Genomic DNA, 17,639 nt, shown 5'->3' with positions numbered 1-17,639 from the left:
TTCAAGGCAGCGGTTTGCCGCCGCTGCGGAAAGAAAGGACATTTAGCCCATGTCTGCAAAGCCTCACTTCCTACTCCTTCTGCAGCAATCGAGCCACCTCCTCCATATGGTCCTCCTCCACCCCCGCCGAAGAGCTCGCAACAGCGGAAACCTGCTCAGCGTCAAGACGAATGCTTTAACATCAATCAAGCTTCTTCGTCCCTGCATGACACCTCCATCAACTCATCCTCACAGGGTACGGACAAAGTCAATATTAAAATACTGATTGAAGGGAAGCCGTGTCAGATGGAAGTGGACTCCGGCTCATCAAAATCCCTTCTTTCATGGGACACTTTTTCTATGTTGTGCCCCCACGTGAAACGTTGTCACTTGTCACCCCTTAACGCAATTTTAACAGACTATCAAGGCTCCCATATCTCTATCCTTGGTTCATATGCCTTGAGGGTTTCTTATGGCAAGTTTTGCGCTGTTTTACCTGCTTTAATTGTTCAGAAACCCTTACCAGCAATTCTGGGGTTAGAATGGTTTTCTCCCTTGGGTATCTCCCTTCAGGGGATTCATTCTACTGCGGACACGCCCCCAGACATAGCAGCAGTCTTGTCAGACTACGCTGATATTTTTGATGGCCAGCTAGGCCATTACAAAGGAAGCCCCATATCCCTTAGCTTGGACCCCCAGGTTGCACCAATCAGACTGAAGGCCCGCAGGGTGCCCTTTGCATTAAGGCCAAAGGTTGAAGCTGAGCTCGATAAGCTCGTGGCGCAGGGCATACTGGAGCCCGTCGACCACTCACCTTGGGAGACCCCCATTGTGATTGCGGTGAAGGCCGACGGCTCCATTAGGATCTGCGCCGACTATAAGTCGACCATCAACCTTGGCCTTCAGGCAAACCCCTATCCAGTCCCTGTTGTACAGCACCTGCTCCACTCCTTGGGGCAGGGCCGTATTTTCGCTAAACTGGATATGGCGCAGGCCTACCAGCAACTCCCTGTGGATGACGATGCGGCAGCTGCCCAAACCATCGTCACCCACCGGGGGGCTTTCCGTTGTCGCCGCCTTCAATTCGGCGTTTCCGTTGCCCCGGGGATTTTCCAGAGCCTCATGGAACGTCTGCTCCATGGGCTCCCTGGAGTGGTACCTTACTTTGATGACGTCCTGATCGCTGCTGACAGCCGCTCAGACCTCATCAAAGTACTGAGGAAAGTCCTCGACCGTTTCAGGGGCGCGGGTCTTAAATTTAAACGCAGCAAATGTTTCTTTGCTGTGCCCCAAGTGGACTTCCTGGGCTTCACAATTGATGCCCAGGGAATTCATCCTACCCCTTCTAAATTGGCAGCTATCAGGAACGCTCCCACTCCTACTACAAAGGCGCAGCTCCAATCGTTCCTGGGGCTTCTAAATTTCTACGCGCCTTTCATCCCTCACAAGGCATCACTAGCCGAGCCACTACATCGGTTGCTCGACCGATCCGCGCCTTGGCAATGGGGCAGCCGTGAAGCGCATGCGTTCGCGGCTGTCAAATCCCTGCTGACGTCAGAGGCAGTCTTAGTGCAATATAGCGACAAGATGCCCCTGACTCTAGCATGTGATGCCTCCCCCGTCGGTTTGGGGGCTGTTCTGAGTCACGTCCTGCCCAACGGCTCAGAAGCCCCCATAGCTTTTTATTCCAGAACACTGTCCTCGGCTGAGAGGAACTACAGCCAGATTGACAAGGAGGCTCTGGCTGCAGTGTCTGGAATCAAAAAGTTTCACGACTACCTATACGGGCGGCACTTCACCCTATTCACAGACCATAAGCCACTCCTTGGGCTACTGGCTGGTGATAGACCGACCCCTCCTATCCTGTCCCCAAGGATGACCCGCTGGACGGAGTTCTTAGCGGCGTATTCTTACGCCCTGTGCTACCGTCCGGGCAAGCAAATAGGGCATGCAGATGCCCTTAGTCGCTGCCCTCTTCCGGACACGGAAGATCAAGCGGTTCCTTGCCGTTCTGTTCTGGCAATTGCTCAGTTAGAATTGCCATTGACTTCTACCGATGTGGCCGCCTACTCTCGGTCTGACCCCACACTGTCACAGCTATTGAACTGGGTCCTGAGAGGCTGGCCTGCGGGTGAGTTACCACCTCAGTTCAAGCACTTCAAGAACAGACAGTGGGAGCTTTCTATACATTCAGGCTGCCTACTGTGGGGCGACCGTGTGGTCATCCCAACGGTCCTCCGACAACAGATTCTGCAACGCCTCCATGAAAGTCACCCCGGAGTAAGCAGAATGAAGGCCCTTGCTCGCAGTTTCGTTTGGTGGCCAGGTTTAGATGCAGAGATCGAAGCCTGGGTCGCCAAATGCGAAACCTGCCAGCAGTCCCGACCATCTCCTCCTTCCTCTCCCTCCCGGGAATGGGAGATGCCTCGGGGTCCCTGGTCTAGAATACATATAGATTTCGCTGGCCCCTTTCACGGCCAGACTTTCCTTATAGTTGTGGACGCGTACTCTCGATGGGTGGAAGTATTGCTCATGCACTCCACCACATCTGACAGTACTGTGCGAGCCTTGCGACGATTGTTCGCAACCCACGGGTTGCCGGACACAGTAGTGTCCGACAACGGGCCGCAATTCACGTCCACAACGTTCCAAACATACCTGGCCGAGCAAGGGGTCCGCCACGCGCTGGTTGCCCCTTACCACCCGGCCAGCAATGGCCGAGCGGAAAGGGCGGTTAGATCTGCCAAGGAGGCTTTGGGCCGTCTAAACCGTGGAGACTGGCAGGCAAGGGTGGATGCTTACTTATTGGCACAGCACTCCACACCTTGCCCCCTGACACAGAAAAGCCCCGCGGAGATGTTGATGGGCAGGCGCCTGCGGACCACCCTGGATAGATTGCATCCCGTCTATTCAGGAATTCAGTCTGGCAACCTGGGGCCTCCAACCCCCTCCCGCACTTTTAAACCTGGGGACCTGGTTTGGGCTAGAAACTATGGAGGTCAAACCTCAAACCTTCTAGTTTCTAGCATTGGTGCATGCAGAAAGTCCAGCTGATTGTTGTGTGCACATGCACGCTAGAAACCCGGAAGAGGAACGGGCGATGCTGCACGTGCCAGACGACATGGCTCCATGGGCCATTTCAGTCAAGAATGCCATAGGTTCGCCATCAGAGACTTAGAGAGTGCTTATTGTGAAGCAGTATATAGGTTTAAGGGATATTGCTATTGCTAAGTGCTATAACGTGGTTGGTTGGTTGGGGTTTGGGAGTTGCTTCTATGATGCTTCTTCCTTGCGATGAGTTTTCAAATCCTGCTAAATTGAGGAAACATAGATTGGGGTTTTTGATGAAACTTGAGGACGACAGGGTTGATTGACAGAAAAGGAGACCACTTGAGGAAATGAGGGCTTCTCTTTTCGAGATTTTAATGCAAGACTTGATGGCCAATTATATGATGCTGTGCTAGAGGATTTTTGACATTAGCTTCTGAGAGGTTCTAAACAATCACACATTGCTTATCCACAGGTTTCTTCCCCAAAGAGAGATTAAAAATGGAGAACTGCAAATCTGTTTACTCCACCCATACACTTTGTTATTGTGCATGATACTTCTCCCAAGTTTTGAAAGTTTGTATAGATACAAATCCACTTTTAATGATAGGAATCGGAACTTCTGTTTGAAGCAAATGCTGATTATTTCTTTCCCACCACAGTTATTGACTCTTTAGCACCATCATGTGCCCGAAACCATACTAGAAACAAAACGTGATATAGCACAATAGCAAGCAAGACTTTTATACTGAAAAATCTTATGCTGGGGCTTGTGATAATAATAACAACAGAAACAAGCACAACCACTGTTTCATTCCTCCAGTCACATGTGATATTTTGTCTTCACTTAATGACTGCAGTGATTTTCTTAACGACTATGGTAAAAAATGGCTGTGAAATTGGGTTCAGTCACATGATGACTCACAAGGATGACATTGCTTAGAGACTGAAATCCTGCTCTCAATTGTTGTTGCAAGTCACCTGTGTTAATAAATGAAGACTGCAGACACCAGGAGAGCTTTTCCTGTTGTATGATTTCTTGAAATATCTTTCAGGTCCCTAAGATCCTTATTGGGACACTACCACTACCATGGGGTGAGGCTTCGATGCTCCTTTGCAACTTCTTTCCTGTATCAGGTCTTCCTGTCACTTTGATGTACCTTCTTGGGAAAGGGCGGGGGGGGAATTGCCTAGGGCCATCTGCTTGGTCTCAGCTATGAGGGAATGGGCAAAACGGCACCTGAAAACAACTTCTTATCACCTTTCTCAGCTCAAGTTCTCACAACTTCGCACCTGTGGATTGGCTCGCCTCAGACTGGGCATAGTTTTCTGCAATGTTTAACATAACAGTTTTTGAGTGAGAACTTCAGATCCTGCCTTGCTTTCCTTGCTATCACTTTCTCCCAATAAAAGTTTCCTTTGGAAATAATGCCTGTTTCAATAGTTGTGCTCTCTTGAGGAAAGAGGAGAGGCAATTCTTTACAATAGCTCTGGAAATAATAACTTTTGGAAAATATCTCGGTATCTTCCAAATGTTGCTCTTGTGACCTCTGATTATCCTGTTTCTTTCTAGGCTTGGCTGACAGAAATCCACGAATATGCAAAGCAAGACGTGGTCCTTATGTTGCTGGGAAACAAGGTGAGTGTTTGACTTACTGCCTGATGTTGGACTGCATCTGTTTTGGACATAGAAGCTGTTTAAGAAGGGAAGAGGGCAGAGGAAGCTAGAGACGCTTTGCACAGGAAGAAATAAAACACGCATCCACCTCATACCTTGGTTTGGTCCAACCAAGCTCCCAAGTGATGGGACTGGTGTTATCCGAGCAGAATGCACTGCTCTTGCTGCAAACATTGATGTTTCTTGTTGCACTTAGGTGGATTCAACCCAAGACCGAGTGGTGAAAAGAGAAGATGGGGAGAAATTAGCAAAGGTACGTTGGGCACCCTCGTTATTAAAATTACGGGCAATTTGGCTCCAGGAGAGCATCAAAAAGTTGCATCTGCTTCCACAATAACTAATCTCTTCTGCTTCACCTTGTTATAGAAAATTACAGGGAAAGATGCCAAGCAAAATTACGCACTATGCCCAGCTGGAAGAGATCAAAACTTTACAAGAAATTGGAGATAATTATGCAGATAATTGTGCTCATTCTGCATTTGCAGGGGTGGCAGACTGCATTCGGTCTTGCCTCGGTCTTTGTTTATACAACCAAGGATTGTATTTGCCTTTTTGGCTGCTGCCGCACACTGCCGGCTCCTGCTTAAGCAATTCTCTTAAATATGACAATCTGTTTTCCGTTTTCGTGCAGCCAAGAGACAAAAATCACAGGATGACTTCCATTGAAAGAATTAGCTCTATTCAGTGGAACTTCCGGCTTCTTAGAGTCCATCACTCTGTCCATGCGATGGTAGGAGGACTCCTGCGAAAGGCAGCAGGTTGGGCTAGAAGACCTACAGGGTCCCACCCAACCCTAGGATCGTAGGATTCAATTTTATGCAGCATCTCTGGACTGCGGTAATGTACCAAAGGTACTTCCACCCCAGGGACCTCTTGAGGCAGCCTCTCTAGGATAGCATACATGCAGAGGGCAACTCTGACACGGAACCACAGAATCCGTGTGGGATTGTCCATGCCCAATCTGAGAAGGAAAGGAAAACAATGAGCCCCCAATGCCTTGTTTCTTTGGTGCAGGAATACGGGGTGCCGTTTATGGAGACCAGCGCCAAGAGCGGATTGAATGTGGACTTAGCGTTCATGGCCATCGCCAAGTAAGTCCCTTCATTTCCATTTTCCCATCAAGTGCAAATCCATCGCCAACACACAGCTCCCAAGAACATTGTTTGCTGACATTTGGCAGAATAAGTAGTAGAAAGGGAGTGCAGGGTCCCTTAACATATAAGAAAGGATAGGATAAGTTTCATTGTCACTTTTTTCTGTGAATATACTGGAACACATTAAAAAATGAAATTCAGAAAGAGAGATGGGAGAGAGAGAGAGGGAGAGAGACAGAGAGAGACATATGCATATAGACGCATATACATGCGTCTATACATATATACACATAGATAACGGTCTATTTTGGAATACATAATAGAAAAGCTTTGAGAGTTAACAAGGTTGATGCTAGATGGTATAAAGTTATTCCAGAAACACTCTTGAGAGTGCAGCCAAGCATGGCACCACCATTTCGGAGGGGGAAAAGGTTCTATCAGAAATTCTGGGAGATGAAGAGACATGTGGAGCAAAGCAGACAAGAGACATGAAATCTGTCTGGATAAGGGTAACTGCAACCTATGAGATGAGTTTGGCCTAGTGGTTAAGGCGCCAGGCTAGAAACGAGGGGACTAGGAGTTCTAGTCCTGCTTTAGGCATGAAAGCTAGCTGGGTAGCTTTGGGCCAGACTTCAAACTGCATCCTGTTTGGTTTGATGGCAGAAGCACCTCAGATAGAAAGTCCCTACAGAGAGTGTTGAGGACAGTGGAGAAGATTATAGAAAGTTCGCTCCTCATTATTCAGGATGCTTCTTATAAGTGCTATGTGCTCACAGTGTGTTTCTGCTGCTCCCCTCTGGGAGGAGGGTTAGGTTAGAGGAGGAGCTGCCTGGCTGCGCATGGGAGAGCTGACCAAGCCTTGTGTTCAATTGCCAGGGAGCTGAAACACCGGTCCATGAAGCTGCCCAATGAGTCCCGGTTCAGACTGCACGACTACGTCCGAAAGGAGGTGAAAGGCACTGGCTGCTGCCGCTCATAGACTCTCTCTCGGGGGTCCTGACCAGACCCCACCCCCCCTCAAGGAGACTTGCCACAAGCAGCCCATCCTGCCTGCTGCAACCATGTCTGCCCCTCTTGTTCTCCTCCTTCCTGCTGCACAAGCTCTACAACTCTCTTCCTTGTGTCTTCTTGTCTTTGTCCAGCTGAAACTCTGGAAGGATAAATGGAGGGGGGGTGGCCGCTTCCTTTCCTTCCCCGGGGGGCAGGCAGTTGGTTTCCCAAGAGAGAGCCGGGTTAGGAGCAGCAACGGACAATCTGAATGCAGACAGGGCCTTTGGAGGTGGGGGAGAGGTTTGTGCAGTCTCATGTTCTGCACAAGTGCCCCCCAACGGGAGTGGGGCCACAGGGGAGCCTCCCCTAAGTCCTTGCCAGGGAGGGTCCAGTTGCCGTGGGTTGACTTAATATAGCGACTGTTTATGTGGGACTTCAGCTCCTTTCATCATTACTGCCTCAACGAGTACCCAAACACGGGGATTTCTTTATTTTTTTAAACGATCCAACTTAAATGTTTGGTGTGCGCTGTTGCTCAGTTTTTCAAACACATTTTTTTTTTCAAAGCACCCAAACTCAATGATTCTCCTTGGCTGTCATTTGCTAGCCATCCTGTCCACAGGGCAGAATAAAATGTTCCCTCTGCTCTAGCTTTGGTTGTTGTGCTGCAGCTCTGGCAATTTCCCTGCACAATGGGGTATGCCTTTTTTTTGGGGGGGGGGGGGAGAAGAGTAGCACAAAGGGAGCAAACTTACATGATCAAGATAAGTTGGGTCCTTCATTTCCTTAATGCTTCTCCAGTGGTTGATCCCAAGGATGGTTGATCTCTTTCCAGGAATTCTATCCCCATTGGGGGTAAAAATGTGGCTCTCTGATGGCCCTCTGCTTGGACATTGGTCACCCACCCAAAGAAGGGAGAGGGACCCAGACCCCCAGTGGCAAGTGGGGAAAATGCTTCTCCAGATCAAGGCTAGCAAGGTAGTCCAGCAGGCTTAATTCTTGGGTCCAGCTGGTGGGACAGAGATGTAGCAGGCAGTTGTGGTGATCAGTGGTTACAATGCAGCATTGCAGGATGACTCTGCCCACCAGCAGTTCGATCCTAGCCAGCTCAAGGTTGACTCAGCCTTCCATCCTTCCAGTCTGTAAAATGAGGACCCAGATTGCTGGTGGGCGATAGGCTGACCCTGTAAACCTCTTAGAGAGGGCTGTAAATTACTATGGAGTTATATATAAGTGCGATTGCTCTCTCTCCATCATCCATCTCCTTCTCTCGCTGTGGTGGTTCAGTGGTTAGAATGCAGTATTACAGGCTGACTGCCACCACTAAGAATTCGATCCGGACTGGCTCAAGGTTGGCTCAGCCTTCCATCCTTCTGAGTTTGGCAAGAGGCTGACTCTGTAAACCACTCGAAGAGTGATGCAAAGCACTATGAAGCTATATATATATATAGCTTCATAGTGCTTTGCAGCACTCTTTGAGTGGTTTACAGAGTCAGCCTCTCTCTCTCTCTATCTATATGACTAAGTGCTATTACCAACTCCTCCAGCAGAAGGCTTGAAGCGTATAGAACCCCGAGATTAGGATGGCCACTTGCTCTCCCCGCCCTGACTGAGGGGATCCTGTCCAGCTGTGGGACAGGCTCTGCTCTTCCATGGAATCATCTTTGCTTCAGCATTTTTACTTGGCCCTGTGACTTGCTAGCAAGGGGCTCCTTGTTTGCACCAGCCTTCTCCAACCTGCAACCCTCCAGATGCGTAGGAATGTCAACTCCTACAATCCCACTAGCGCAGCCAAGGTAGAAGTCGAACATGCCTGGGGAGCGCCTACTAGCGTAGAGCTCTTTCATGGCAGCTTCTGGCTCGATTGTGCAATCCAGTCAAGTCAGCAGCCAAACCTTAGCAGCAGGACAGCCTGTTTATTTCAGGGTATTGGGCAACGTGGATTAGGTGCTTTGTGATACGTGTGCTAAGTTGCTATTGGGCTTTCCTTGTTAAATGTCGTTTTTCTTGTGCCCAGCAGATGTGTTTTAAGTTAAGAGTCCTTTACACAAGCCCTAAATTGGGAATATTGTCACCCTTCTTCAAGGAAGACACCTATCAAAGGCAGCTTGCATGTCGCCCGTCTGCAGTTCTTAGTGGCTTGTACATTCACAAGCCGGGAGGAAACTGCGTGCAATGCAGAACTGCAGGAGTTGGGTCAGCCTTAACTTCCAAGGCCCTGCATTGGTGGCTTGGCTTTGGCAACCCCCATCCGACAAGCGCATGAGCTGCCTTGGCAGGGACCCAGCCTGTTTCCGACCTGGCTTTGGTGCCATGTAGCTGGAGGCCGCTCCAGTTCCCGAGTGTCTGGAAAGTGTTATTTATGTACCAAGGTAACTGTTGGCTCTTGTTTATAGCTTTTTGGGGTTTCTCATAATAAACAATTTTTTAATGATGCTTGCTTCTCAAGGTCTAAAAGCAGGCCTCCTTCCTAAAAAGTCAGTGTCTTTCTTTGCCAGTACCACCACAGTCCATACAAGTGAAAATACTTACATTCTTCCTAAGATCCCAAAGCCCTTTCCACTAGGAAGTTAGCGTAAAGGTTAGTTTGGCTGAAAAGAGCTGTCCACCGGACTCACACTGAAAACAAAGGGGGGGGGGACCATAGCGTGCTCTCTTGGGACAGGGGAAAAACACTTTGGGCTAACCAATCTAAAATCTTTCCCTAACTGGCTGGAGAGCCTCACTTAGGAGTAATGGTTCTGCTTAGAATCCCAAGTGTTTTTTCTAAAGAACAACTGGACTTTGTTTTTCCTTGAACATGTTGCACTTCTCTTCCCAGCTTCTTTAGTTCTGACTGAATGGTGAATAGAAGGATTTATATTCCTTGCTGTCATCCCGTTGTTACCCTAGTATTTACTGAGAGTTGAAGCCACTTGGGGGTTAATCTGCTCCCTCAGGGTCATGTGAATAGTGGAAATAAAAGCAAGGAACCTTGCTGGAGCTGCTGAAACCCATTCCAAGCAGTTCCAAGAAGATTCCACACCCGTTTGCACTATTCTAGGAAAACACAAGTCCATTTGCCTTTTTAAAAAATCACCTTTGGGGCAACCATCACCCGGATAACTGGTAATCTCCATAGACACTCTACTTAACTAAAGAACTTAAGGCACACCTTAGATGATGCAGTTACTTTTCAGTCCTTATTTCACCATTATTCAATTGAAATTTGGCAACTTGGGAGATTAAGGCCCTTCTGCATTTCTGTCAAGTGTTTGGAAGGGAAGAATGATTTTTTTCTTTGGCCTTCAAAGCACTTGCATACTTCAAGCATAGCCAAGGTGGCACAGTGGTTAGAGTGCAGTACTGCAGGCTACTTCAGCTGACTGGTAGCTGCAATTTGGCAGTTCAAATCGCACTGGCTCAAGGTTGACTCAGCCTCCCATCCTTCTGAGATGGGTAAAATGAGGAGCCAGATTATTGGGGGCAATAGGCTGACTCTGTAAACCACTTGGGAGGGCTGTAAAAACACCATGAAGTGTTAAGTCAAGTGCTATTGCTATAGCGACATAATTTTGAGCTTACCAAGATAAATGAATAATGGAGTTTGACACAGTCAACTCTGAAAACTCATTGTGTCTAAGGTGATTAGGAAGTTCAAACATTCCAAATTGTTAAACTTTATTCTTAAAGAATCAAATTAACAGTTTATCTGCCACAACAGATTGGGTTAATAAATGTACAATAGGTATTTCACAATACAATGGCAACAACTGACACTAAATAACTTCCAAAATTCAGCAATTTTTCATTTTACATTAAAAAATTTCATTAGTGGCAAAGGATTAGATATATTGGAATGGTTCATACCAAAGGCAGCAAAAATGAAATGACTAAAAATTAAATCTTCAAAAATATAGTCTTTTTAAGCTTGCCAAAATTATTCAGCATTCACTGAAACATTGCAAGATTTTGATGCATTAGAACTATTTAAAAAAATCATCTGCCAGCCTGAGTACCATATATTTCCATATATTTCCCCATTTCAATCTACTGTTTGGAATCTTTGTTCCAAGCAACACTCAGTTGTCACCAGGTGTTTGTGGATTTTTGTAACTGCTGCAGAGAAGCAGCCCCCCCCCTTCCTGTCCTGCCTGCAGCATTTGAGTTTAATGCAAAGGGCAGGTATTCTGCCTGCTCAAAAGTAAAAAATGCACAACTGATGCAGGTAGCTCTTGAGATCCAACTACAAAGGAGCCTTGCATGTTGAGGTTGCCTGTCCCAGCAGGTTAACAGTATCATTTAACCTCATTTCTATTCCTCCCAATGAAATGTTAAATGAACATGTGGGTCATTAAGCAGAGCGTGGGACCCCTCCTGGGTGGGGGAGGCCTGCCTAACCTGGTGTCAGATCTCCCACCACTTAAACCCCTAAATAGAAACAGTCCTGGGCTCCATTTGTTGAGAAAAGTATTCGAGAATTTGCAAATCTTCTTTCCCACCATTTCCATGACCCAGAACTTTGAGACAAAGCAGATTTTGTCAACTTCTACTGTAGTCGTCCAGGGACACTTCATCCCTCATGTCAGACCTGCCACCACTTAAACTCCTAAATAGAAACAATCCTGGGCTCATTTGTTGAGAAAGGTAGTTCAATTGAAGGACATAAGGCCACCTGCAAAAAACAATACATGGGATTATTTGAATAGCTTTTAACCATTATTATTTGGCTCTTCGTAACCTCCCTGCCCAACACTGATGTTAACACTGCCCTAGCATTCAACAATGGCTCAGTATATAACAAATATAGCCTTCCTTCGTAACCTCCCTGCCCAACACTGATGTTAACACTGCCCTAGTATTCAACAATGGCTCAGTATATAACAAATATAGCCTTCCTTCGTAACCTCCCTGCCCAACACTGATGTTAACACTGCCCTAGTATTCAACAATGGCTCAGTATATAACAAATATAGCCTTCCTTAGAAAAAAAAAGGCATTGAAGTTTTTCCAACATCTTAGAATGTATTCAATTGAAAACAATGCTATTTTAACCTGTCTTAAAAGTGACTTTATTTTATTACCTCTGCTGCAATACTTGTCTTCTATTTCCATCTGCTTCTAAAAAGAAAAAAAAACCCACAAATGCCATTGATTTTTTAAACCAGCAATCACAAAACTCAATATTCCAGAGAAGTTGGGTCAGACAATTTAGACATTGTATAAAACTGAAGACCCGCCCAACTGGGAGGCCCTGGTTTTAGAACTGATCTAAAGTAACATTTCCCCCCTATCTCAATTCAGACCCAATACCTTATTATATGAATGCCAAGCCTCAGATCATGTCTAAAATCATCAACTGCAAGCAGTTTTCATACGAGGTGTCAGAAAATTAAAATTAGAGTTCATCATTGGCTGGCATTTAGGGTTAGATCTCTCCATCTCCAGCGACACTATGAAACTCAGTCTCTCCACTGTCTCAGTTATAAAATGAGCCGGGTCCCCTCAGCCACTATCCCCATCTAGCTGGCAGAAAGCTACTGGCATCCTCAGCCGCTTGAGTCTCAGTCAAAGCTTTTCCACCACAGGACTGACCACACAGCTGTTACAGCCCAAGTCCAGTAAAGCCAACATCCTCCCCATCTCTGAAGGCACCATTAGATTCCACTGAGATGGTCTCAGGAGATTACCTGTCAACTTACTTGATGGTGTCACCTTCACTCTGAGGAGCCAACTCTACCACAACCTTCACGCTTTTCAGTGCTGACTGGATATGCCAATGATGGGATTCAAAATTGATGTTCCATTGGTGTCCTCCTCACTTGCACCTTTCTTCGAGCATCATCAGCTATGTGGTGTGCTCTCAACTATTTTTGACTGAAGGAATAGGGTCTCATTATTTTAGAGATAGGACAATTACACTAATGGTCATTAGGTTGCTTATGTTGGAAACAGGAACGTTCTGTTCATTTTTCAAAAAACCCTTTTGATTCTGTTGAATTTACAGCAATTGTGTCAAGTGTGTGGGAAGATTCACTTGGGGCAACCAGGGATCCCGAGTAGCCATCTGAGAAAGTTTCACAGGCTCTTCGGTTCTTGATTGCCTCTTGTAGGGCATAGCTCAGCGTATCCTCCAGGTTCTCATCAAGAGGGCACATTTCTCCTGTCCCTCTCATGTCACTCCAGCCTGTGGGAACTTCAGCTTCCTCAATTGATTACCCTCTCAAGGACCATTGACAAATCAGCATTCAGGAAGACCCAAGATTGTAGGTCTCACAGCGTGTGTGATGTCAAGTGCATGGGAAGATACTGGAAAAAATTAAAACAGAGATCTGTTAACATCTACAGCAAAATGCTCTGGACATAATATAGACTCTAGCAAGTCATTCAACAAAGTAGACTACAACCTACTTCTTGGTAAACTAGAAAAAATGTGGGATAGACAGCAACACCAAGAGATGGATTTGTAACTGGCTGGCAAACCATACTAACGAGTAATCCTTAATGGTACTACATCTACATGGAAGGAAGGTTACTGCAAGGTTCAGTCTTAGACCCAATAATAGTCGTAAATGACTTAGATGGGAGAATAGAAGGGGAACTCATCAAATTTGTAGATAACAATAGCCCGGAACCCAAAATGATCTTGATCTTTGCATAATGGGCCCTATCCAAGAAAATGAAATTGTGGAGAAAAGCAAGGTTTCACACCTGGGCAGAAAAACCAAAGGTATAACTACAGATTAGGTGGAACTTGGCTCAAAAACAGTAACTTAAAGGGATACCTTGGAGTCCTAAGGGGCGATCCCTTAAACATAGCCAGCAGTGTGGCAGCAGCCAAAAAAGCTAATTGACGTTTAAGTATTGGTACCACTTTATAAAACCCTAGTTAAGACCACGTTTGCATCCAGGTTTTGGTCACATTCCAAAACAGTTGAGACTCTGCTGGAACTGGGTATGGCTAATCTAGAGGTTGTTGTAGCTTTGATTAGCCTATAGACCATATCAAAGCACACCCCTACAATCTACCCCAATCAGTCCCACGTATGCAGATCTCAACTGAACCATTTTGTTTAAGTCCTGTGCTGTCTCCAATGTTATTCTCAGGTTCTGGCTGCACATAAAGTAAGTTGTTTTGATATGGGGATCCCAATGGGCCCTTCGTCCAGTATACGGACCACCCCCTTATATAGGCAACAATCAAATAGGACATGAGCCTGGTCTCACCAAAAGCCCCCGCGGTGTCCTGGGGCTTTGGGATAAAGGCAGGCGCCGCGGCCGCGTGTCACTCCGGCCACAAGGCGAGTCGAAGGCCCAAACGCCCAGGAGACGTATCACACCGTCGGAGCAAATGCAAGAAAGGACGATTCGCCCACACGTGTGCCTTTTATACTGCTTTCCGCTTTCCGATTGGCTAGCATTTCTGCGCGAAACCAACCAATCCCGTTGCTCCTTTCCTCTCCCCTTCGTAACCAATGAACATTCGCTATCTTTTGCTTTTCTTAACCGGCCGCGTCCATTCGCCGTTCGCTTTAGGACTTCCTCTTCGACCTCTTGAGGGGGAGGGGGAGGTCATTGGATTGGATGAGGCGAAAAGACTCCGGAGGCCGGGATGGGCGGGAAGCGCTCCCCCAAATCCTAAAGGCTGGGGGAGAAGAACTGTAATAACGCGAGACTTCGGACCCGGAAGGGGCGGGCGAGTCTCCTGCACCGCGGGCCCCGATGGGAGTTGTAGGCAACTCACAATCTAACGGGACCCGGGTGTGTGGAAACGCTGCGCTTCCCAGGACTACGAATCCCGTCGACTCAGGAGGGGGGATTTAGGAAACGGCACTTCCGGCCCTGCTGCTGCTGAGAGGGGAGCGGACGAGACGGGCGGCTGTGCGCTTTGCGGCAGCGGCGGGGAAGCGGCGGAGAGGCGCCATGCGGTGGGCGGCCGCACGCAGGCTGGCCCCGCCGCTCCGGCTGCCCACAGGTGAGGCGGGAGGGAGCGCGGCGCTCACAGGCCCGGAGGAGGAGGAGAAGGCCGCCTCCGGCTCAGCTCCTCAGGCCGCTGAGGAGACGATGCCCGGTGGACTCCAGTTCCAATCAGCCCCCTCAGTGCAGCCGTTGCGGCCGGGGACGATGGGAGCCGCAGCGCCCGGGGAGCGGAGACGTCCCCGGCCTGTCACAGGGCCCCTGAGGGAGGAGTAGCAGCGCCGCCCTCGGACTGCCCTCCGGTCTGGGAGTCTCGCTTGGTTGGGGCTTCTGGGCTCTGTAGTCCCACAGCACCTCCGGAGGGGGCCACTTGCGGAAGGTGGGAAGTTCTTTGGGTGTTTTCCCGCCCCCTCCCCAAAATAAATGCCTTCCTTCTACCTTTCGGCTGCTTTGCCTGCAAAGGACCAGCTTGGAAAGGAGAAGGAAGGGGGCTCTGATGTGCTTCCTTGGTCCTCTCTCATCAGGTAGATAAAAATGGATTTTTTTTAAAAAAACCATTTTAATAAAATGCTTTTGGAGTAAAAGTCTATCTAAAGGTTTAAGATACATTTACATTTTAAGATACATTTACATTTTAAGATACATTTACATTTTAAGATACATTCATAATTTAGTTTATTCAGCATGAAATGGAGGTTAGATATGTCGCATATGAGGCTGTAGATTCTGCAATATTTACGATGTTGGTAAACTCATTCAATGTATCCAAGCTCTGCAAGCTAAACAGGAAACCTTCATTTTGTTTGCAAATAATATGAAAGATTCTAATTACCAGCAAGAAGGAGGCTTTAATCTGAAAGAGCACCTGTCATTTCAGATCCATCCTGGCAGCATCTGTTAGTGGGCATCTTCCTGGAAACAGTGAAGGACCAACCCGCAGTGCCTCTGCCAACAAAAATGGAGCTCAGGAGCGCTGCACGTGGCCCTCCCAAGCTCCGTTTTCACTGGCAGAGCGTTGCAGGAGGTGGTCGCAGCCGAAAACGGGGCTCGGGAGCCTGACCCCCAAAGTCAAACATAACTGATGCAGCTCCCAATAAAATTGAGTGTGATACCCCTTGTTTAGAAGCTTTGAGAAAGCAGCCAGTTCATCCCCCTCTCTGTTTAACCTAGTATGTTAGCAATAAAGAGCCACTCAAAATGCCATTCTTACCCCTTGAAGTTCAAGCCAATGTAAACAGATTGAATTTTGACCTGGGACCACGTATATTTGCCTTCATTCGAGACTGAACTTCAGCTCTTTTCTGAATCTCTCAAATGATCTGCCTTAGATCCATTTGGAATGTATCCCGAAGATATAGAAGGCCTACCTTTTACACAAGCAGAATTACCAATCAGGCTTCTCTGAAAGATCTCAGATTCCAGTCTGGTCTGTATCAGATTGGACAGCATTGTCTTTCATTTCTTAAGTCTTTGTACAAGGTCCACTCCCTCCAGAATAAATAAAGGCTAGAATGACTCAAAACGTCAGTTGAAGTAACTTAAGCAAAGTTCTTGCCTTCTCAAAGGTGAAGCAAACATTTCACACAAGCAAGCCAGGTAAGTTTAGGTACAAAGTTCAAGAGGTTTTCTTGCTCCTGTGCTGTCGAGTTGTAAGCAGAATAGCTCTCTTCCGTATCCTGAAAGAAATGGTTCATTGAACAAGTCAACCCAGGGAGCTCTTTGGGGCACAAATGACCAGGTGCAAATTATCCTACTTCAGGCATATTAAGTGAAGACCTAGCTCTTTGGAAAAGGCTGTAATGTTGGGAAAGGTAGAAGGAAAAGAGGACGACCACCAGCAAGGTGGATGGAATGCACCATTGGGAGATATGAAAGAACAGATGAGGGATTATTTTAGAGAAAATCCATCTATGTAGTCACTTTTTTTTTCTTTTGATGAAAAGAAGGACTAGGAATGACATGAGAACAGAATTTCAATATCTCAGTGGTTGCCACCTAGAAGGGAGTTATGCATGTGAAGGCAGGATGAGAAGCGATGGATGGAAATTGATCAAGGAGAGAAGCAATCTAGAACTAAGGAGAAATTTCCTGACAGAACAATTAATCAGTGGAACGGTTTGCCTTCAGAAGTTGTTGGTACTCCAGCACTGGAAGTTTTTAAGAAGAGATTGAACAACCTTTTGTCTGCAATCGTGTAGAGTTTCCTGCCTGAGCAGGAAAAGAAAAGACCTCCAAGGTCAATGCCAACTCTGTTATTCCGATCCTTTAATCCCATTGTTTTGGGGTGGAGTCGGCGCAATTGAGTGGGGCTGAGCGTTTATTGTCCAGATGCCCTTCCTGACACCTAGGTGGAGTTCAACAGCAGATATTTTATCTTCTGCCTAGGATCAAACTCCCAACCTTCTGAGCAGGAGGTGAGTGTTTTCACCTCTGGGCCACCATGCCGCTCATTTATGTAGTCATTAAAAGTTGAAAATGACTTGATAGCATATAATGTTAGTCTTTTTAAATGCCAAGTGTGTGTTATCTGAATGTGGGTTTCTAGCTTTCAGGTTCCAATTGAAGGCATATTAAGCTTTCCATGATCTGTGGTTTGGGTGCATGCACATATAAATCTAGGCAGTAGAGGCATGTCCTTAAGACAGAAATGGACATCTGAGCTAAACATTTACATCAATGAGACGTATACACCAATGTCAAAGATATTGGTTGTGCCCTTGACAAGTTATACATTTGGAATAAACTGCAACAGGATATTTAGGAACCTGCACCATTAATCATTATGGGGGAAGGAGTTCAGCCTCACAATTCAGGGAGACGAGCGTTTGGATGCTACTCTCAAGGAATGTGTAAGCAGTAGCCTGGTCTTAGAAGCTATGCAGTTTTAGGCCTGGGCTTTGAAGAGAGAGAGAGAGAGAGAGATGACTGAAGAATTCAAAAGTTTAAGGCTTGGC

General features: G+C 46.9%; 2 protein-coding genes, 1 long non-coding RNA gene and 1 other non-coding gene across 4 annotated transcripts in view; 2 read left to right on the top strand and 2 right to left on the bottom strand.

Annotated features, from left to right (window-relative positions):
• Window positions 1-7,901, top strand: part of RAB26 (RAB26, member RAS oncogene family) — a 268,463-nt gene extending 260,562 nt beyond the window's left edge. The window contains 4 exon segments of the mRNA XM_032230182.1: window positions 4,601-4,666; window positions 4,902-4,958; window positions 5,720-5,796; window positions 6,676-7,901. Coding sequence (XP_032086073.1) covers window positions 4,601-4,666; window positions 4,902-4,958; window positions 5,720-5,796; window positions 6,676-6,778 — 303 coding nt within the window. The 3' untranslated portion in view covers window positions 6,779-7,901.
• A 2,684-nt stretch (window positions 7,902-10,585) lies between these two features.
• Window positions 10,586-14,138, bottom strand: LOC116518001. Its single transcript, XR_004256494.1, has 4 exons — window positions 13,996-14,138; window positions 12,471-13,077; window positions 11,853-11,889; window positions 10,586-11,443 (listed from the first exon to the last, which is right to left on the bottom strand). It is a non-coding gene; the product is annotated as an uncharacterized LOC116518001 (long non-coding RNA).
• LOC116518194 lies at window positions 12,099-12,185 on the bottom strand. Its single transcript, XR_004256519.1, has one exon. It is a non-coding gene; the product is annotated as a small nucleolar RNA SNORD60 (small nucleolar RNA).
• A 352-nt stretch (window positions 14,139-14,490) lies between the features above and the next one.
• The window catches only part of TRAF7 (TNF receptor associated factor 7), a 91,437-nt gene continuing 88,288 nt past the window's right edge, over window positions 14,491-17,639 (top strand). The window contains 1 exon segment of the mRNA XM_032230242.1: window positions 14,491-14,743. The gene's annotated coding sequence lies outside the window, so the exon portion shown is untranslated.

This window comes from Thamnophis elegans, chromosome 14 (genome assembly GCF_009769535.1).
Source record: "Thamnophis elegans isolate rThaEle1 chromosome 14, rThaEle1.pri, whole genome shotgun sequence".
NCBI lineage: Eukaryota > Metazoa > Chordata > Lepidosauria > Squamata > Colubridae > Thamnophis > Thamnophis elegans.
Note: the sequence above shows the minus strand (reverse complement) of the source record. Positions and strands in the feature narration are given on the sequence as shown.